Genomic DNA, 21,102 nt, shown 5'->3' with positions numbered 1-21,102 from the left:
GTCTTTTGCTTGTGAATATATTTAATTGTTAAAATACATTTTCATTTGAAATGCAGGGAGGATAATAACGTCCTTAGTACATTGGATTAAGAGGAGTATAACAGGTTCATGTCACGTCTTTAAATAGTTCAAGACCTGTAGAAAAAGACATCAACGTTACGCTGCTCACACAAGCTGATAATGTGCTGAAATCATTCGGTAATACTCGAGGAATATTAGTGTCTGTAATAATAACTAGGAATGAATTCTGTTGAGCTGAGACTTGTGTTTCTACGGAGCCCCCCGTGATAATCCGTGCATGCTGGTTTGTAATCTGTGGGCACGAATTTGTACACATGATGTCTAACTTCAGAGAATGAGGAAGGGACCACGTGGGAGAAGCCCCATGCAAGATAATAAAGTTCTAAATGTACTCCAAAGTCCAGATAAATACAGATGACTTGGTGGATGTGGTCACCACAAAAATGATCCGTTCCTCATCCCGTGAAGAACAAAGCTGCGTCTACGAAACGGTCCCCACAGTTTACAGCTCAGTTCACGTGGTTTACGAAACCGTGCGCATAGTTACAATTCTGTTAACCGAGTTTACAATTCCGTGCCCACTGTTCATAAAAGGGTCTATGAAGCAAGTCCATCCTCTGGGTCACAGTGGTCCACAAAATGGGGGTCGGGACGCTAGCCCCACTTTGGGATTTGGGGGGTACCATTGAGGGGGTCGCAAGATGCCTTTCAGAAAACACATAAAATGTTCAAGTTATTCAAAACTGCATATTTAATCCTTTACTGTGAAAAACTATAAACAATAGTACTTTAACTTAGAATAAAAACATGCAATAAAAGAACAATTCTTCACTTTTTTGCTTTTCTTTGGCAGAAAATATCCCTTTAAGTTACTTTTACAACAACAACAAAAAAGTGCGATTAATAGTGAGTTAACTGTCGAAATCATCAACAGCCCTACGGTAAATAGCATCACGTCTTAGCTGTGATTTTTGTTGTGCTTTTCTATCTGATTTTCGCATATTAGCGCTCTGTGAAGCTGTGAGCCACCTCAAGGGGCAGCGTGGGTCGCCGTTTTCTGGGAGTGTTATTTTTATGGGGTTTGTGGACTGAAATGTTTGGGAACCGTCACGAAACCATTCCCACAGACCCTCACTGACCTGTAAACCCAGAGGACAGATTATTAAAGTTTTTCCTCAGCTGACACCAGGGGGAGCTCCGTATGTTTCAGTTAGAGTAGATATAGTTTACAGAGCAGAGGAGAGATTAGATATCACAGAACACTGATGCTGAAATGAACGTCCATGCCTTTGAAACCCAACAGAAGAATGAACCCAATAGGAGTTTTTACTGCACCAAACTGAAACACAACAAATAAAAAAAACACTTCAACATGTTTCAAATTAAATCATAAGACTGATCTGAAAAGCTGCCCGTGAAATAATGACCTTAAATAAAGCATGCACATATTTCAGGGAGGAGTGAGACGTCCCTTTTCACTTTAAAGCACATCACACGTCAGTGTTTCCTCAAACGTGGAACTATTTGTGTTTTAAGTTCAAACATTGATTCAGCCGGACTCCTCCGAGTGTACAGTATGAGTTATTATTGCTTTATGTGTGTGCATACGTTCAGCCCTTCAACATTCAGTCAGCGGCTTTAACGAAAACTACATACAAACATCACGTCGACAAACTCATGATGGAGCTCTGACGTTTATCTGTTTATTCCTTCATTTTATTTAGTATTCTACTCAGATTTTAATCCAGCTGTTTTGGTCAACAGTAGCTGTTTTTAAATATACTTAATACATAAATTGACTTGTAGAAACCCTAAAAACAGATATCTACAGTTTATTTCTCAGGAGTTAAAAAGATCTGTAACAGAAAGTATTAATTTTTTACCATTAACTTCTTCATAAACTCCACCATCATTTATCTATAGATGGTTTGAATGTTTTGAAGTTCTTCATCAGAATATAAATGTTGTAATTTTGAGAATAAGAGACCTTAAATGAAAGCTACTGTCCAGATTTTGTAGCTGGTTACGAAACAGACTGACGCATTTATATGACCTATAAAAGCAAACCAAGCTATCAGTATTGATATTGATTATCATATTGAGTTATTTTTGATGTATCAGACAAACAAGCTAACTGCTGAAACAGACATTGTTCACATTCCTCATGGCAGAACTTTCCAGTGAGTGTTGAAATAAAGCAGGGTAAGATTCTGCAAAGTTGCACCACTTTGTCCACAAGGGGCGCCAAAATCAACATACACTAAAAGTTCCTCACAGGAGCTTTAAAGATATCAAAAATGAATCTCTCAAAAGTCAAGATGTTTTTGTTTTTTTATCATCCACTTCTTCTCAAACTCAGTTTCATTATCATTTAGTCTTGTTTTTAAACCTTGTTCACCGTGTCATTAATCAAATTCTGACTCAATGAATTTCAATAAATGATTTCACAACTTAATTCTTTCTTTTCAAAACCGATAATCATGATAACAGTGATATATTGAAACTGTGTACATCATTAGTATCTACTTTTTCTCTTGTTCTTACTTTATAGTTTTTGAAAATTGATTTCTACGTGTACAAAATAAATCCAATTAGATGTTTGTTATAAAATAGTAACAGACGGAAAATACTGGAGCATCTAAAAAAATCAGACTATGGTTAAACAGAATACGAATACTTTCATTGTTTATATTTAATTTTTATATGTTAATTCTGATTATTATTGCTGCAGCTCAAAAGTTAAAAAATAGATCTTAAAATGTTGAAATATTTTATTTTAGTTACTTTTACTGTTTAGTTTCTGGATATTCAAAACAGTATTTTCCATTTCTTGTAGATGTTTTTAACATTATGCCTCGATAATCAAAATAATTACAGAGCGTTTGGTGACAAAGCTGGATTATCTGTCAAACGTTAATGTGACTGAAATGTTAAATTTTATATCTTATCATCACATCATTTTTTAATCATATTGAAATATTCATAGATGTTTTTATTTGTTGTTCTTTCTCGTGAATACTATTACTCAGTTCATCATTTTGAGAAGCTGGAATGTCATTTCTCTTCTTACATTTATTATTCAAACACGTCAAACTGACATTTTTACAAGATTAAATATTGTGTCTACAGGTGAAGACTGAAATGGTGCTGACTGGATGTCTGAATGGTTTATCATACTGTTCACTCGTCTGTTTCAGCCTGCCTCAACACAAATAACCTGAGGAGCTGAAGAAACACTGCATGTTTAAAAAGACAGGAAACACAAGAGACACAGTGAAGGCAGAGAACACGGATCAACACAAACCAGGTAAAAAACAAACACACCAGAAATCTGCAGGAGGAGGAATGTGCCAGGAGCTGGAGTGTACGTAGAGGAGTGTTTCTGTCGTTAAAAGTGAGTAATTGTTGTTTTTTTTGGTTAATAACATTCATATTCAGACAACACAAGGGGGGCGGGGCTTATGAGAAAGTGCTAACAGTATTTACTTTAAATATCTGTATATAGGACACACAGGGAGTAATCCACTGCCCATCACAATCATGCTTCATAGATGGAGGTCGCCTTACAGACACATTTCACTCCGACTCATGTGACGGCACAGAGAGGAAGCCAAACGCTGAACACACAAACACACACACGTGCGCGCACACACACACATACACACACACACACACACACACACACACACACACACACACACACACACACACACACACACACACACACACACACACACACACACACACACACATTCAGAGAGGTGAATAAATATTAGAAGACAGAGAAGAGAGAGCCCAGCGCCAAACCGGTCGCTGCTCCGGCGAGCATCCCCAACGCCACGTCGCCTCCGTCCTCACGTTGACGCTCCCGGACCACAACGTGGTTCATTCCAGGAGCGGCGTACCCACCTGGAAACAACGAAGCAAGAGGTCAAAGTTCAGTCTGAGATTTAAAATGTGATTAGCTTCTCCCTTTAAGGCTGGGTTTCAGTTTTTCTCTATTTGTTGTTCTCTAATGTTTGAACTCCTTTCTTCGCTTCTTTTATTCAGATTAATTTTTAGCAAAGATACTCATGTTCTCGACAATCTCAGGACACAAACTATTAATCAACAATGATATATTCGCCTCTTGATGACCAGCTTTATGAGCTATCATCCTAACCAGCTGTTAGCGACAACTTCCAGCCAAGACTTCTTTTTCTGAGCACTGCATTATTTACGGTCCAATCAGGGACCGGAAAGCTAAATTCACCCCTTCAGATATGCTATCTGAATGCTTTATGATTGGTATGCTTGTTCAAGCGTTAGTGGTGAGTCTCAGTTTCAATGTAAACAGTGCGTTCCACAGAAGCTTCACTCTGGCCTCCTTCAGCGGTATGACCCTGAAACTGGAACTGATGTTCTTGTGATGTTCTTGTAATTCAGTCTTAAGTTTGCTGAAATAACAACATCATGATGCAGATTAGTCAAAAGTCAAGCTTTGTCATGTCTTTCCACAAGAGGAGAAGAAAACTACTTTTGAAATGTTTGTTTGTTGAATGGAGGTCTATGAAAGAGGATTAGAGACAGATGTTTTCTTAGCTCTGACCTTCTTCACGGAATGTTCCATTTGTTCTCAGAATTCTGACATCAAAGACAGAATTCCGGAACTCCTGTCTTTGATGACACCAAAGCCTGCTGACACCTGATTGGTCAATACTAAAATCCAGACCCCAGAGTACAGACTCTGTTTGTTTACGTCGAATCAGTGACTACAGATGTTCTTCAGATTTAACTGAAGTACTCAGATACTCTCTATGTGACTGAAAGATGAAGGACACTCCCACAGCTCCAGCTGCATGTTGTCTTTGCCAAGGCGGTGATGAACTTTACAGTGACCTATTTAGCATCAGTGTGTTAGCATTTACTGTCAACAGGTTAGCATGCTGGTGTTAACACTGTAATTAGCTCAAAGCATTGCTGTGCTAACATGAGTGCGTTCACAGTGTTCTAGGTGTCCCGGATTCTTTGCCGCTCAGATTACAAAATACATACAGGTGATGGATGTTCAGGAGGAAGTGTTGAGTGCTTAAGAAAGCTCAGCTGCTTTAAGACAACTGAAATTAGGATGATTTAAATAAAGCTGCAATTATATTTAACATTTGTGTGTTAAGCTGAGACAGGAGCCTTTGTTTACCTTGGTACTGGTACGGATAGGCCACGGCGTAGGGCTGTCCGTCAGCGGAGTACATGATCTGCGTGGCGTGTGATGGAGATGGGACGTACTCTCCGTACGGGCCCGGAGCATAAACCTGCTGAAAGATAACAGACAGAACTCTGGTGATGCTCTGTGGGACGTCAGCACAAACACATGACTACAGAGGAAGTCACTAAGGTTTCGTCAAAGTGATGTTTTTATCTTGTTTCAATGATCGAGGGCAGAAGGCCCCCCCATCACTTACTTACACTTACACTAACTCTTCCTGTCCCATTAAAGTTACTAAACATAGACCTTTCTGGATACCCTGAGCTCCCTTGTCTCGTAGGTTCCTCTGGATCTCTGCTGCTGTGGACGTGCCAGACTCCAGCTGCTACAACTACTACTACAGCTACTACTATCCGTCTCACCACTATCATCTCTCTCTCTTCATCTCCCTCTATCCCTCTCTCCAACACGGTCTCAGCAGATGTGTGTCTAACATGAGTCTGGTCCTGCTGGAGGTTTCTGCCTGTTAAAGGAAGTTTGTCCTTGCCACTGTAACTTACTAAATGCTGCAAAGTGCTCTGCTCATGGTGGATTAAGATGAGATCAGACTGAGTCCTGTCTGTAAGATGGGACTGGATCTTATCCTGTCTTGATGTTGGGTCTTTGTTAATAATAGAATATAGAGTACGGTCTAGACCTGCTCTGTTTGGAAAAATTGGTTGTTTGATTGATGGCGTTGGCTTTAGCCCTTGATTTTGTGGCTCGCTCTTTGGATTGGTGTTTCCAAAACATGGATTTTGTAGTTAAAACATACACAGTGATTTCAGTTAAGTAGACTTTTGCACATTTATACATCTTTAAAGTTCCTGCAAAAAACTGTGCAAATCTTCACTGCACTTTTTAATCGAGACATTTTAGTCATGTTCCTGAAAATAACGCCTGTTACCTGAGCTGGAGGAGCGTACTCTGAGTACGGAGGAGGAGCAGACGCGATGGCTTCCTGAGCAAAGCCAATCTGAGGAGTAGCTACCACCTGAGAAATAAAAACAACACATGTGAGGCATGGGCATAAAAATGTTTCTGCTGCAGTTTCAGTTTTTTATCAACAGATTCAGAAACTCACCGCATTCACTCTGGCGTCCTGCAGGGCCATGGTCCATGCCCTGCAACACAAAGAGGAACCTCAGGTGTAAAATAACAAAAGTAAAAACAGCTCGGCCAAAGTCAAGTGTGTGTGTGTGTGTGTGTGTGTGTGTGTGTGTGTGTGTGTGTGGGTGTGTGGGTGTGTGTGTGTGTGGTCTTACAGAGCATCATCAGCACTGTCTGCACACAGGCTGATCACTCGTCCGTCTCTGCACACGATCTGCAGCAGAGCGTCACGCGTCTTCCCCTCCGGAGGGTTCAGCTCTGAGAGGAAACACAGGTGAGTTTAGAAACATGAACGCAGCCTGGATGACCTGTGACAGCATCACACAGCAGGTGACGGGGTGTACCTTGACACGCGGCAGAGTTGCGGATGTTGATGCAGTCCACCCTCATGTGGATGTCGTCCTCCATGTCGCGCCTTTGTTGATCGTTGTAGAAGATGAGACGTCCGTCGGACCACAAGTCAAACCAGTTTCTTTTCCAGCGGCGCAGGATGGTGCCTGAGACAAACACAAGCTGCAGTCACGAGCTCACTTCTTAGCATCTGATTCAAGATGTCAAGACTTTCAAGATGTTTAAGGACTTAAAATAAAATAAATATTATTTTTAAGGATCTGTGAGAACCCTGAACCACAGTTCATATGAACATGACTTTCAGGGAACTTAAATAGAACATAACACTTCTTACTAGATTATTTGTTTTTGGGGGGCCTATACTTTGAAAGGACAGCTTGAGAGAGACAGGAAATGTGGGAAGATAGAGGAGCAAGGACATGTGCCAAATTATGCCCGCCTAGGAATCAATCAAGCCACCAATGTGACGAGGACGGTGGTGGTGAGAAATTAAGCCAATCGTGAAGTGTTCAAAACTGCAGTTCCTCAAGTCTCCACTAGAGACTGGCTCCAAAATCCCAAAAAGCCACATACCCACTGTGGTGGAAAATTAATGAATAAACTGTTGTGCTTTGTGTTTCTCTGTGCTTCTGTAAGACTGATAGGAACTGTCGCAGGTGCAGTTCTCCAAGGTCGTACACAGAAGGCTTTTGTTTGATAAGAAGTAAGGTTTCCTGTATTCCCATAACTCCTTCTTTTGCAGATGACGTATTCTACCCATCAATGATCTTTGTTAAACCACAGGATGTTACCTTTTTCTGGAAGAAGCTTCCTGTCAATGTACCACACCTGTTTTGATTCTTTTCTATATACTGTTTGAACTCACATTTCTGGGGGCAGAAGACATCTGACTTCCACTGAGTGAAGTTCGCTTGTTTTCTCCCTCTTTGCAAAAAGCGCTGATAATAAAACTTGACAAAAGACAATAATTTGTCTCTCCATGAGTTTATTTCATCTATCACGCTGACATCATAGCCTGAACAAGCTGGTTAATAGCTAATTTCTCTATCGACACACACTGTACAGGGTGATTTTTTTATAACTCGTTATTTTTGAAGATATTGAATGTATGAGTTTTGCATGATTAGGGGCGTGGCTGACTTGATTGACAGGCGGTAACACTGTAGCTGTTAGCGAGGAGGCTAAAGGCCCGCCTCTTTGCCTCTTGTTAAAATGACTGAAGTTAGGTTGAGAGGCTTCAAAACTCTGCTTACATGGGGCACCTGCTCAACCATGTGATCCAAACTGACACTTTTTTAATCAGTGAGGGCTTCTTACTCTGTCGATGGAGCCATCCACTCTTTACCATGGCCATCCTGGAGGTGACACCTGAAACAAAACAATCATGAAGTTATGAAATAATCTCTCCTCTCACAGGGCATGAGGGCAGTCATAAATATACTACATATCATCTTTAAATTCAGTTTCCCATGATTTCTTTTTGGGCTTTGTTTATTTAATTTCTTCATATTTTATGTCTTTTATTCAATTTTATCATTGTACTGTTTATCAGTGGAAGAGCCGTGGTGATACATTATTTTCACTGTGTTGTTAAAGTGTTTGTCCGTGACTTTAGAGTCTAAATGTGTTTAAGACTGCAGGAAAACCACTCCTGAGACTCAGTGGATCGACCTACAATAAAAACATCTCAAGGCTGTCTGGCTTCATCATCTCTGACTCTAACAAAATCTTTCTTTTAATCGTCATATTGAGAGTGTAAATAAAAAACTCAGGATGAAGTTGGGTTTCATTTACAGAAACAAAAGCTGTAACAGACTATGGTGATATTCTTTATATGCATGCTTCCTCTGCCTCTCTTAAAATGTTGGCCTCAGTGTACCATGATGCATTACGTTTTCTTTCTGGTCTCGGATTCCTCACACATCACTGTATACTGTATGAAAAAGTAGGCTTGTCTAGGCTGTAATCCATGACTTGCCGCCTTATCTATGCTCTTCATTGACTCCTAAAGTCGTCAGTGGCTGTAATCTTCAGTCCCAGGGACAAATTATTTTTGTCGTTCCTCAGACTCGCTCTGTTTTTGGTAAAAGTGCTTTACAGGTCTTTGCTCCCTCATCCTGGTCTGAGCTACAAGGTCACCCAAAACTGGATTCTATAATTAAATTTGAGGATTTTAAATCCAGGATAAAGGATCATTTGATCAGCTTGTGCATAGTTTTAATACTGCTAATTTTTTTCATTGATGTAATAGTTACGTTTTATTGTTGGTTGTTTTGTCTTGTTCTCTTTGAGATTTTGTAGCTCAATGGGAATATTCCTGGTAAAAGAAAGGGTAAAAAGAAATGTTTTAATAAAAGTTACGCTCTGAACAGTAAATATGAAATATCACCATCAAACCTGAAATACAGGGTTTGAACAAAGTCAGACTGAAGCACTCTTTCTTTTACATCAGCCAAACCTAAAGCCAATTATTGCATTTGCACTTAAATATCAACTTTAAATGCTTTTAAAACTATCTTAATCTGCTTCTATCAACATTTTTCACAGCTTCCAAACTTTTTGCTTATTGGGGTTGCTTCTGTGTATTTTTTCAGGTTATCGTTGTAAACAGAGCTGCTTTGATACAAAGTGAATGTCATACTTTATTTGACTATAAGTCATATCCATCCTTTAATTGCATTTATTAAGCAGCTAATTTAACCATGGCGACCCTGAACTTCCTGAATCTGCTGTAAAGCACTGCTGTTGTTGTAAAATGTGATGTAAGGCTAAATAAAATGACTGAATTCATCTGAAAACAATACTCTATATTCACCACATAATGTTTACAGTGCAACTGAGGGCTGAAGCCTGGGCGTGGTTACACTAACCTCGTGACTGCCTTCACAATTAACTCTATAATTACATTTCAGGACAAAATAAGAGATATTTAGAAAAGTCAGCACATTTCTGACCTTAATACAAAACTATCATTTATAAATGTCACATTAAAAGTTACAATAATAAGGTTAAAGACGACAGCTGTTTGACACCATATGGTTACTCATCATAACATTAGAGGGATATAATATAATATATAATATAGAATCAACATTTAAATGTTTATTATAGCAGGTCGGTTCCTCTGTTATAGATTGAACACCTCAGCCAGGTGTCAGCTAACATAACGGAGACATGTGATGGTTTACGTTACAACAGGCCAGCTGTGATCAGGTTATCATTTCTTATTATTATTATTATTATTATTATTATTATTATTATTATTATTATTATCATTATTATTATTACTATTATTATAATGTTAGAATAGAGTTATAAAGGTGAACATCATGGAGCTACAAACACCACAGAGTCAGTTAAAGCAAATACTAATGTTTGCTTTGCGCCTCCTGCCTTTCAGCTCACTAATTCAGTATTCATACATACCTAAAACGCTCCAACTATGCCTTATAAATGATCATAACGTTACAATGAATGTCAAAGGAGCTGTATATTTAGGTTACTTACTTGATCTGGTGAATGTTTTGCGAAAAGATGAAATGCCCCGTTAGGTTACAGCCTTACAGCGAACACGGAAGTGAGCTGTTCAGTAAAAAGAAGATGCTCCGCTCGGAGTGAGAAATGCGTGACCAATCACAGAGCAGACACAGCCGTTATTCTCCGCTCACTGGTCCCGCCTTCACCGAGTTCCAATCGTTCCAACATCTTTGGAGAGGGAGGCGTTTGTTATGGGTGACGTAACCCGTCAGCTGACAGGGTTGGAAAGTGCTAGCAAAGAGCGAGGACGGGCTCGTCCATGTCTCATGATGCGTTCAAGATAATCGAAAGTTTGAAACTTGAATCCAAGACATTTCATTTAAAGGCTCTTTTTGAAACAACAACCCGGCAAGTCAACAGACGTGTTTGAACCCTGGCGTGTCGGGTTCATAGACATTGCTTTAAAATAATTTGTATTTATTTTATTTTATTTTCTGCTATTTATGACATTTTATTTTGTTGATTTTATTTTGTGTTTCTGTTACTTTTCTGATTTTATTTTATTGATTTTGAACTATGGTTTTGTTTCTAAGTATTTTATGTCACTTTCCTCTGAACTTTTACCGCTTACTGTTGTTTGCTGTCTCTCTGGTTGTTGTTTTTTTGTGAAGCACTTTGGGCTGCATGCTTGACTGTTTGAAAGGTGCTATACAAATAAAAATGAGTTGTGAGAGTTCAAAAATAATGACAGTTTGATATGATTTTAATTCAATTACTCAAGCATTGGCCTACAGTTACAAACATTTTATAACAAAATTAAATCTTAGGTTTTCCATAAAGCTTGATCTAGACGCAAGAAATAGGCATATGTGTGTAATGATGAAACATGAATATATAAAGGTAGAGACATATAATGACTGAATTTAAATGTATATGGACACATTTATATTATGAAGTATTAAATCAATAATACTTGTGTATGTGTATGAATGTATGTATGTATGTATATATGTATGTATGTATGTATGTATGTGTGTGTATATATAATTTATTTTGATTAATGTTTTTCTTTCATTCACTCTGTTTTTATTTGTTTTAATGATTGTTAATTGTTTTATTGTTTTAATTGCTTTTAGTAGTTTCTCTTTTACTCTTTTACTAAGCTGTTTCTCATGCTTTGTTAATTATTGTCGTTTTTTATGATGTAAAGCATTTTGTAACATCTGTTTTGGTAAGTGCTGTATAAATAAACTTTATTATTATTATTATTATTATTATTATTATTATTATTATTATTATCATATATGTATGCGTTATATTATTATATAAAGCAATAAGTAAAAAAAATAAAAATAAAAATGAATTGACCACTGATAATGATAACACGATTCATATTAGTGATGATACAATTTATTCATATTATGATGATGATTTTATTATTATTATTATTATTATTATTATTATGTTTTTATTATTTTGCATTTAACGTTTGTTTGTTTTTGTCTGTCTTTTTGTTTATTGTCGTTTGACATTATTATTATTATTATTGTTATTTTGATTTAACTTTATTGAATTATTTTTTTACACGTTCAAAGTAAACACTATCAAATCAAAATCAAAAAATATAATAAAACGTGTCTGAACTTCCGAGCATGGAAACTCCGAGCATTGGAGGAGCACCTGAATGTAACACCAGTGCTTGTGTACTGGAGGGAAACCAACTGTGCCTCCTCACTGTAACAGTGAGTCTCCTTTCATCGCCACCCGGAGGAGTCTGCTGCTGCAGGCGGGATCAAATATCTCCTAGCCCACTGACCGACGGGCAACCCGGGTTGCAAAACAAGCTCTCCGGCCAACACTTTGAGAGCTAACGCAGGAGCTACCGAGGCTAACCCGACATGGCGACGGCGATATACTTGGAGCACTACCTTGACAGTGAGTATCGGGGAGGAGGGGGGGGGGCATCGTGAACATCTGGCACCTGTTCGAGGTTTATTTAACGGTTCTGAAGAAGACTATCCCGCTTTATGGAGACTGACAGAAACAGCCCGTTAGCATGAAGCTAAAGGGTCACAGGTTAGCTATCTGGCTAACTAATCAGCATCGTGATAAACCTGCAGGGACAGAAACTTTGGATAACTTCTCGGAACCAGCGATGCTTCTGTAACTTTATTATGAGTGTTATTGTTTTATTAATTACAATAAAACCTTCACAGTGAGAGGGAAACCTTCATGTCTGCGGGGGGAAAGCAGATACGCATTAACAACCTGTTGGTGACCGCGTTTCCCGTCAACAGTTCAGCGGCGGGGCGGGGAATCTAAAGTGCGTCACATAATCTGAACGCCTGAACGCACGATCTGAACGGACATGCGCAGAAGCCTCTCACTGTGGGCAGGGGCTATACCGTCCACATTACATAGATCTGCATGCAACGACGCTGAAGTTACTGTAATGTTCAATTAGGCTGTAACCAAGGTCCTAATCCAAAACCACAATACCGAGACTTCACAGGTCTGGACTGCATCATCTAAGAGAGTCTCCAGACTTCTAAAACACTGATACAAGTTTATAAAATCTTCCTTCTATATGTCATCCTGAAATAAAGGGCAATTTCACTGCTATTTTTCACCCCTAGACCACTTTAGTCCAGGTCCTGATCCAGAACCCCGATATCTAGACTTATCAGATCTTGACTAGATAATCGGTTACAGGTTACAGTATCTTTTAAACACAGTTTCAGATTTATGAAACCTTTATTTGATTTGTCATCCTGAAATAAAGGCTAATTTTACTTCTATTTTTCAACCTAGACCACATTAGACCAGGTCCAGTTCCAGAACCACAAGATCTGGACAAGAGAGTCTACAGTCTCTTTTCAACACAGTTTGATTTTTCTGAAACCTTTATGAGGAAGTTCCTCACAGGAGCTTTAAAGTCACTTTTACAGCAATCATTATGCACTAAAAGAGGTTTAAAGGCTTCACAGAGCTGCAACAATAATATACATACAGTATATATGTTTGATTCTATATGTCAACCTGAAATAAAGGGCAATTTCACTGCTATTTTTCACCCTTAGACCACTTTATTCTAGGACCTGATCCAGAACCCCAACATCTAGACTTATCAGATCTTGCCTAGATAATCCCAAAGAGGTTACAGTATCTTTTAAACACAGTTTCAGATTTAGGAAACCTTTATTTGATTTATCAACCTGAAATAAAGGCTAATTTTACTTCTATGTTTCACCCTAGACCCCATTAGACCAGGTCCAGTTCCAGAACCGCAATATTTAGACTCATCAGATCTGGACAAGAGAGTCTACAGTCTCTTTTCAACACAGTTTGATTTTTCTGAAACCTTTGAGGAAGTTCCTCACAGGAGCTTTAACGTCACTTTTACAGCAATCATTATGCACTAAAAGAGGTTTAAAGGCTTCATAGAGTTGCAACAATAATATACATACAGTATATATGTTTGACTGATTGATTCATACTTTTTCCTCCTCTCCAGGTATTGAAAACCTTCCATGTGAGCTTCAGAGGAACTTTACGTTGATGAGGGACCTGGACAACAGGACTGAAGGTGATCATTTCATTTCATCTCATTGATTTATTTTAAGTCATGTGATTTGTTGTTGCAGAAGAGGCACAGCTTTCAAAATGTCCCCATGAACCTCATGTACGATATCAGGAGCCCTACCACCTGTGTGATTCCTGCTTAGACGTGTTTATAACCGGAACCCGTCCAGATACACACCCCTGTCCTCCAGCTCTGTAACGCTCATGTTCTTTCCGCAGAAAAGAAAGTAGAGATCGACAAACTGGCTGAAGAGTACATCGCCAACGTGAAGAACCTGGCCTCTGCTCAGAGGGTGGAGCACCTGCAGAAGATCCAGAATGCCTACAGCAAGTGCAAAGAGTTCAGTGACGACAAAGTGCAGCTCGCCATGCAGACGTACGAGATGGTCAGTGGATAACTCACCTCCAGTGTCTGTTATAACTCCATCACTGTGTTAGGAATCAGTGTTTTAAAGGCGTGAACTTCTCGACCTGCAGGTGGACAAACACATCCGCAGACTGGATGCTGATCTGGCTCGGTTTGAGAACGAGCTGAAGGAGAAACTGGAGCTGAGCGGCCACGAGAGTTCAGAGGGGAGGAGTCTGAAAAGTAAGATTACTGCTTTAGTATCTTTAAACTACTGTCGCCCTTTTTGCACGATTCTGCAACAGTGCTCTGACGCAGCAGAACATCAGTGTCCCGGTGTGTGGTGTAACATGACTGATATTACCTCCAGTCCTGGCCACCATGCTATACCTGCTTCACTTTGAGAGTTTCAGGAGAGTGTGAAGAGAAATGAAGTAGGGATACAGATTGAAAACATCCTCTGTGTTTGATCTTTGGAAATGTAAACAGTCAATATTACATCACATTTTTTCTGTGACATAAACAAAACCAAATGTGTTTTTTCCCACTTAATCACATTCTACATAGCAGCATGTTGTTTATAACCTCAAGTACTGTGTAGCTAAAGAACAAGTAGAGGCATGCAAGCTGTTAAAGCGCTGAATATCAACATGCAGAGTGAGGATCAAACTACTAAATGTGGATTTGCTGCAACAAGAGAACTGAAAGATAAATAGTGTGTCAGACTCACAGAGTCCAGTCTCTGCCTCTTTGTTCTTATTGAGAAAACACACATTAATTCATACCATGTGCAACACTTGAGTATACCTTTAAAAAATATTATTTTTCTTTATTATTTCTCCCCTTATTCTTGCACTACCACCTGTCTGTGTTGCTGCAACAACAGATTTCCCCCCCGTGGATCAATAAAGTCTTATCTTATCTCATAAACATGTCAACATGGTCTGGTGTCAGTCAGGAGTGTAATCGGGTCAGGGCGAGAGAAAACACTCACAATATAAACATGCTTTAAACGTCAAGCACTGCTCTGACAGCTGAATTCAATGATGCATGTTTAAGTCAAGCGACAACCTCCGGTCTGAAAATATTAGGGATGCACCGAAATAAAAATTCTTGGCCGAAACCGAAAATGAGGAAACCAAGGCCGAAAACCGAAACACCGAAATAAATTATTATTATAATTTATTAGTAGGGAGAGCGGGGACAGTTGTAACATTTCAGTCCTTGGATTTGAGATTAAGCCATGCATTTTCTGTTTGTGTTGCACAGACATTTTCTAGGCTCTTTATCCTCAAATGTGACTTTGAAAAAACATATTTTGTAAGTCCTTAAAGAATTAAGCTTAGAAGATGTACGCCACTTTGTCATGTTTTTTTTTAAGTCAAAGATAACAACTGTTTAATACTTTAATGAAAGTATGTTGTGAGGACAGAAAGGGTAAATGTTATTTATTTGTAAATGCACTGGCCACCCCTGCCTATGTGAGAGCCTCAGTTGGGCCACCCCGCTCAAAAAGCTCTGGACACGCCCCTGCCCCAAGGCCGCTCTGTTCTCCTTCTCCTGCGCTGTGCGCTTCTCCGTCTCCAAGCGGGTGCTTTATTCACACATCCAAGTAATGATCTTTATAACGTGGATCAAGTACAGTGCAGAGGATCCGAATAGATCTCAGTGAAACGTGTGCTGACAGACTCTAAGAGAGTACTTTTCATTGTTTTCACTCCGTGGTCCATCTCAACCTCTTTGCTTAGAAGACGCTTTAGTGCTGCAGTTAAAGGAAGAACGTCTGCTACATATGCATCAGAGGAGCTGATCTCTTTAGTTAGCTGCTCAAAGGGGGCAAGAGGAGAGGGAATGTTCTCTATTAAGACCCACTGGTGTGAAGTGAATGTCGCGGGAAACTTGTGATCTGCGCTGCAGGACTCACTTTTGCACAAAGCAATCCAGACGCGGTTTTTGCTTGCGTTATCACAACATTCAGTTTCGGCCGTGTTGTTTCGGTGAAAAAAGTGTTTCAGCTAAAAATTTTGGTGGCCGAATTTTCAAAAATATGAAGCTCATGCAGAAATGTTATAAACTGTAGTGCATCAAGCGTCCACTTGAGGCTGGCTGCAGAAACACCATAAACCACATATACACACCCATTCAAAGAGACTATCTTTACAGCAGAAATAAACATGTTTACAGCCTGGTTCAAAAAACTGTTTAGGTCTGAATAGCTCATTTCTCTGTCAGCACACACTGTAAGGGGGATAAATTTATTTCTAACTTGTTAGTTTTAAAGATATTAAACTTTCGAATTTTGCCCAAATAAGGGCGTGGCTGACAGCGCTTCAGGAAGACAGGTGACGTCACGGAGACTACGTCCAGTTATTTTACCGGATATGGTTCAAGTACGTTCTTTACTCGATACTCGATTAATTGATAACATCCCTAAAATGCAGACTCCTGAATCGATGATGTTGACGCTCACTTCGCTCCTTTGTTATTCTCTCCTCATGATTCCTCGCTCTAAGATCACATGACCTCCTGGGAGTAAACTGATTAACCCAACACAATTTACCAATTACAGGAGCAGCTGATCTCATCGTCTGTGTGAGCTGCAGCAGGAACATCAACGCTGCTTATTTTAAGGATGCATGTGGAGAAGGAGAAATACTATTATTGGACTTTTATTGAGAGGATAGGACAGTGGACCGGGCCTCCTGCTGTGAGGACTGTAGCCTCTACAGGGCGCACTATATAATCAGAAGGCCAAACCAGCACTCTTATAATTATTGTTTTGAGGATACCTGGTACATGCATGACTGCTCATTTGGAGATGTGTTAGTGTGAGCACAGGTGATCCTTTAACACTCTTAAACTCACATTTAGATGACAAATGGTTTGAAAATGAAAACACAAAAGTAGAATTTTAACTTTAACAGCATTTATTTAAAGAAATTAAGTTTAATCAGAACAGATCATTGCACATCTGTAATTTTAAATGTTTCCCTCAGAGGCCGAATCTCGGGGGCTGAGAGAGAAACGTGGATCCAGAGGACGAGCAAGGAAAGGTTCTGATGAAGATTCACCTAAGAAGAAGAAAATCAAAAACAGGTATCTTCTGCTCAGAGAGGCTTTTCATGATCTAACACACCGGAGAGCTCCTGTGTCATGTACACCAATGTTTGAACATTAAAAACTCTGTCCTGTCTGCGTTGTAGTCCCGACCTGAGCGATGCTCTCCTGCCGATGCAGCCGTCAGACGTCCTGGACATGCCGGTGGATCCCAACGAGCCCACATACTGTCTGTGCCACCAGGTGTCGTACGGGGAGATGATCGGATGTGATAACCCTGATGTAAGTTTCACTCCGCACGTCTCTGTCAGGCCTTCTCTCACGTCTCGTTTTTAATCCGGATGATTTCCTTTCAGTGTCCGATCGAGTGGTTTCACTTTGCTTGTGTCGACCTCGCCACCAAACCCAAAGGAAAATGGTACGAGCTCTGACTTCGTTCACAGGACGTTAACATTGAGGTGATTTTATTATCTGTCTTCATCATCTCCTTTCTTTATCTCAGGTTCTGTCCGAGATGCACCCAAGACAAGAAGAAGAAATGAGAGTTTTATGTCAGATGTACTCGCCTAATAATGTTTGTATGTTTGCTGTAGTTAAATAGTGTTATATATACATATATCTCTATATATGTCTCTGTTCCTGTAACTATCCATAGACGTGGTGGGTCAAATATGTATTTCTAAGAGTTTGGCTGCACCGACAGACTCTCTCATGATACGTTACAGTTTCTGTGTCATCAGATTTCAGCCTGCTGTTCTCGTCCAATCACATCGCCGTACTGGATCCACCACTCTGAGTCAATTAGTCCAAAACTTGCACAAACGATCACCAATCAGAGTGTCCTCCCACTTCAGCCTCTCATGTAAATACCGTCTTCACCAAGGTCCTCAGAATAATCCTGGATTGTGGCTTTAGCATACTTGAAATGTCAATTTTATAAAGATGTATTTTTTAAACAAATTAAAAGCCTGCTGAAAATTTAGAGTTGAATTGAAACACCTGAATCCTTACTGAACTTTGTGGTAAAAGGAATTACGTGTCCGATTTTCAGTTACCTACCTCCTTGGGGAAAATATCGACACCGCACACGACTGCAAAAGATACCCGTGTTAAAAGAAACCAAACGATGTTTAAATCTGAGAAGCTGCGACATCTTTGAATGTATTGTGGTACTGTGGCTCGGTGGCTCAGTGGGTCGGTGTCTCCTCTCAGCTGAAAGAGGTTTAAGCACTTTGAATGAATTTTCCCCCTGAAGAGGGTTGAACCCAGCAGGCTTGGTTTTATGAACTCATTTAAAACTTTGCCATTGCTTCAAACCACACGGAAATATAAAAGATTATATGTTTTGTATGATATGAAACGATATTTTGTGGACACACTTTTTTCCAAAGATATATTTGTTGTATTGATTACTTATCGGTGTACACGTACAATTTTATTTAACAGGATTTTAGCATCTTCTTTCATACTCAACTGTGAATATCACTCATTTAGGTGTAAGCCACAAACAAGAGAGCCAAAGTCTTTGTATTTTGTAAAATGCAGTATTTTATAACAAATAAATATTCACTATAAGTCATGCATTATTTCATTCTTTGATGTTCAAAGTGGAAAGCAGTGCCTTTTGTGAAACATGTGAATGCTGATCCCTTCATTAAAAGAATCAATACAGCTATTGATCTCTATATTGATTGTCTTCTCCTCGTGTTGATACATTGAATCAAAAAGGTCAGAGTCATGTAACGACAACATCCTCCGCTCCTGTATGCTGACTCTTAAAGCTGAGAGAGCGGAGCCATCGAGAAACAAAGAAAACAAAGCGGTGAAACGACAGAAGGACAGTCTGCAGCACGGGGCCCCCCCAGGGAACGGTTCTGGCTCCGTTCCTGTTCACCCTCAACACTGCAGACTTCACCCACAACACAGCGAGCTGCTACCTGCAAAAGTTCTCTGACGACTCCGCCATTGTTGGCCTCATCACCAATGGGGACAACATGGAGTACAGAGAACTGACGCAGGATTTTGCAGTCTGGTGCCAGAGAAACCACCTCCAGCGCAATGCAGGAAAGACCAAAGAGCTGGTGGTGGATTTAAGAAGACGCAAGCTCCCTCCTCCCACACCAGGGAACGGACATTGAGATTGTGTTATTACAATTGCAAGTACCTGGGTGTTCACCTGAACAATAAACTGGACTGGTCAGACAACTGCAACGCACTCTACAAGAAGGGACAAAGCAGACTCTTTCTGCTCAGGAGACTCAGGTCTCTTGGTGTGGAGGGGGCTCTTCTGAAGTCCTTCTTTGACTCTGTGGTGGCATCAGCCATCTTCTTTGGAGTAGTCTGCTGGGGAAGTAGCATCTCTGCTGCTGACAGAAAGAAGCTGAACAGACTGGTGAAGAAGGCCAGCTCTGTCCTGGGCTGCCCACTGGACCCTGTGGAGGAGGTGGCTGACAGGAGGATGATAGCAAAGCTATCTTCTCTGATGGACAACACGTCACACCCCCTCCAGGAGACCATAACAACATTAAGTAGCGGCTCATTCAGTGACAGACTTCTTCACCCGCGGTGTCTCACGGCGAGATATCGCAGGTCTTTTCTTCCTGCAGTGGTCAGACTCTATAACCAATAATTACTTATCTTATCTTTATAAGTGAGCTCAGCATTAACTGCATCAGCTTGTCCTGATTCCTCTCAGCATGAAGTTGAGTTTTAACTTAAAATCCATCATCAGACTCTTCATCCCAGCTGCACTTTTCCTGCGTGCTCTTCGTGAAATCCTTCTCCACGTCGTAAACAAAGTCCGGATCGTCTTTGTGCCTCCGGTTCTTCTCAAACAGTCCGTCCATCTGTCCCTTCTTACGAGCCAGCTCCTTGTCGTCCAGCTTGTTCAGGTCTTCCTCGGGGTCGAGGCGGTAAGAAGACAGGCTGTGCTCCAGGCTGAAGCCCTTCATGTGATCCTTCAGGATGACGTGAAGCTTCTCCAGCTGACTGCAGGGCACAGAGTCCAGGTAGGCCCTGTGACGGGGGTTGTTCTTCAGCTTTTCTGCTGCTGTGCTGCAGTCTGGAGGAAGAGGAGGAGAGAAGGGTTCAGTCTGTGAGCTTAATGGATGTTAATTTGATATGTGTTGAACAGGAACAGAGCACCCTGTGGAGGCCCTAAGCACTCATGCATCCATACATTATATCTGCTCCACTTTCCCACAATAACAGGACATTTGCAGCTATGGATACAGCAGTATGTCATCACACTGGCACTAATATCAATTTTTACATAATACGACATTATATCAGAGCAGAATGGATGACGTCATATAACCACTATATTACGATATTATCGATATCGGGTATCGAATCGTGATAGTCTGTTTAACAAACGAATACATAAATAATAAGTAAGGTTGTTTTTAAGTATGTTCAAGTTTAAATAAACAAAAAAAAGCTTAACCTGAATGTTTGAAGAAGTGTCGCACAGGTATGATCCTCTTTCGCAGCTTGTTTTCGTCTTTATGTTGATAAATTAAAACTATAGAAGGAGGACTGAACTGAACTCCGCAACGCTTAGCCTCGAAACTCATGTTCTGCTCTCTGCTTCAGCAGTTAAATATGTAATCATATTAACATACTAATCAATATATCTTACACGAGAGCTGCACAAGTGAGTCTAAATTAAAGAAAACCTTTAAATCGACAGAGCTCCGAAAAAGTGGCGTCAACCGTTGCCTGGGCGCTTAACGTTAGTGTGTCTGACTTCAATGCCTGCCTGAATATGTACAAAGTATTTTATCATACAATTGTTTAATCCCCTTTCACCACTTGTGTGATAACTACTTTTCACACATATTTTTTTTCAGCCAGTTATATAAAAAATAATCGCCGGAGATGTTTACCACAGTGCCCGTGTATTGTTCTTTCCAGTCAGGCACCGCCACAGTCA

General features: G+C 40.1%; 3 protein-coding genes across 5 annotated transcripts; 1 reads left to right on the top strand and 2 right to left on the bottom strand.

Moving 5' to 3' along the window:
• Positions 1 to 3: 3 nt before the first annotated feature.
• Positions 4 to 10,371, bottom strand: plekhb2 (pleckstrin homology domain containing, family B (evectins) member 2). Of its 3 annotated transcripts, XM_034704814.1 has the most exons (9): positions 10,214 to 10,371; positions 8,962 to 9,023; positions 8,024 to 8,074; positions 6,700 to 6,852; positions 6,511 to 6,613; positions 6,330 to 6,369; positions 6,153 to 6,239; positions 5,198 to 5,315; positions 4 to 3,930 (listed from the first exon to the last, which is right to left on the bottom strand). In XM_034704814.1, exons 3-9 carry the CDS (start codon positions 8,058 to 8,060, stop codon positions 3,794 to 3,796), a joined length of 675 nt encoding a protein of 224 aa, XP_034560705.1. In that variant the 5' UTR covers positions 8,061 to 8,074; positions 8,962 to 9,023; positions 10,214 to 10,371; the 3' UTR covers positions 4 to 3,793. The 3 variants fall into 3 exon arrangements, with proteins under 3 accessions (XP_034560705.1, XP_034560714.1, XP_034560696.1); XM_034704823.1 differs by lacking the exon at positions 8,962 to 9,023 and having other exon boundaries at positions 5,198 to 5,312; positions 10,214 to 10,370; XM_034704805.1 differs by lacking the exon at positions 8,962 to 9,023 and having other exon boundaries at positions 10,214 to 10,369.
• Positions 10,372 to 11,849: 1,478 nt separating this feature from the next.
• Positions 11,850 to 18,843, top strand: ing5a (inhibitor of growth family, member 5a). Its single transcript, XM_034710946.1, has 8 exons — positions 11,850 to 12,118; positions 13,698 to 13,769; positions 13,985 to 14,151; positions 14,243 to 14,354; positions 17,108 to 17,207; positions 17,315 to 17,450; positions 17,525 to 17,586; positions 17,671 to 18,843. Exons 1-8 carry the CDS (start codon positions 12,082 to 12,084, stop codon positions 17,708 to 17,710), a joined length of 726 nt encoding a protein of 241 aa, XP_034566837.1. The 5' UTR covers positions 11,850 to 12,081; the 3' UTR covers positions 17,711 to 18,843.
• Positions 18,844 to 19,797: 954 nt separating this feature from the next.
• Positions 19,798 to 20,979, bottom strand: cep19 (centrosomal protein 19). The gene is made up of 2 exons (XM_034673271.1): positions 20,614 to 20,979; positions 19,798 to 20,229 (listed from the first exon to the last, which is right to left on the bottom strand). The coding sequence occupies exons 1-2, from the start codon at positions 20,741 to 20,743 to the stop codon at positions 19,883 to 19,885; spliced, it is 477 nt and encodes a 158-aa protein (XP_034529162.1). The 5' UTR covers positions 20,744 to 20,979; the 3' UTR covers positions 19,798 to 19,882.
• Positions 20,980 to 21,102: the final 123 nt, after the last annotated feature.

Source organism: Notolabrus celidotus, chromosome 2 (assembly GCF_009762535.1).
Source record: "Notolabrus celidotus isolate fNotCel1 chromosome 2, fNotCel1.pri, whole genome shotgun sequence".
Taxonomy (NCBI): Eukaryota; Metazoa; Chordata; class Actinopteri; order Labriformes; family Labridae; genus Notolabrus; species Notolabrus celidotus.
This window is presented reverse-complemented; position numbering and strand designations above follow the sequence as displayed.

Excerpts from the sequence above, each read along its gene's own strand:
- cep19 (XM_034673271.1), bottom strand. The coding sequence starts at position 20,743 with ATGAGTTTCGAGGCTAAGCGTTGCGGAGTTCAGTTCAGTCCTCCTTCT. Across the intron at positions 20,230-20,613 it reads ACACTTCTTCAAACATTCAG|ACTGCAGCACAGCAGCAGAA; the intron begins GTTAAGCTTTTT and ends CTCTTCCTCCAG.
- ing5a (XM_034710946.1), top strand. The coding sequence starts at position 12,082 with ATGGCGACGGCGATATACTTGGAGCACTACCTTGACA. Across the intron at positions 12,119-13,697 it reads CTTGGAGCACTACCTTGACA|GTATTGAAAACCTTCCATGT; the intron begins GTGAGTATCGGG and ends CCTCCTCTCCAG. Across the intron at positions 14,152-14,242 it reads CCATGCAGACGTACGAGATG|GTGGACAAACACATCCGCAG; the intron begins GTCAGTGGATAA and ends CTCGACCTGCAG.
- plekhb2 (XM_034704814.1), bottom strand. The coding sequence starts at position 8,060 with ATGGCCATGGTAAAGAGTGGATGGCTCCATCGACAGA. Across the intron at positions 5,316-6,152 it reads AGTACGCTCCTCCAGCTCAG|CAGGTTTATGCTCCGGGCCC; the intron begins GTAACAGGCGTT and ends GTTATCTTTCAG. Across the intron at positions 3,931-5,197 it reads CTATCCGTACCAGTACCAAG|GTGGGTACGCCGCTCCTGGA; the intron begins GTAAACAAAGGC and ends CGTTGTTTCCAG.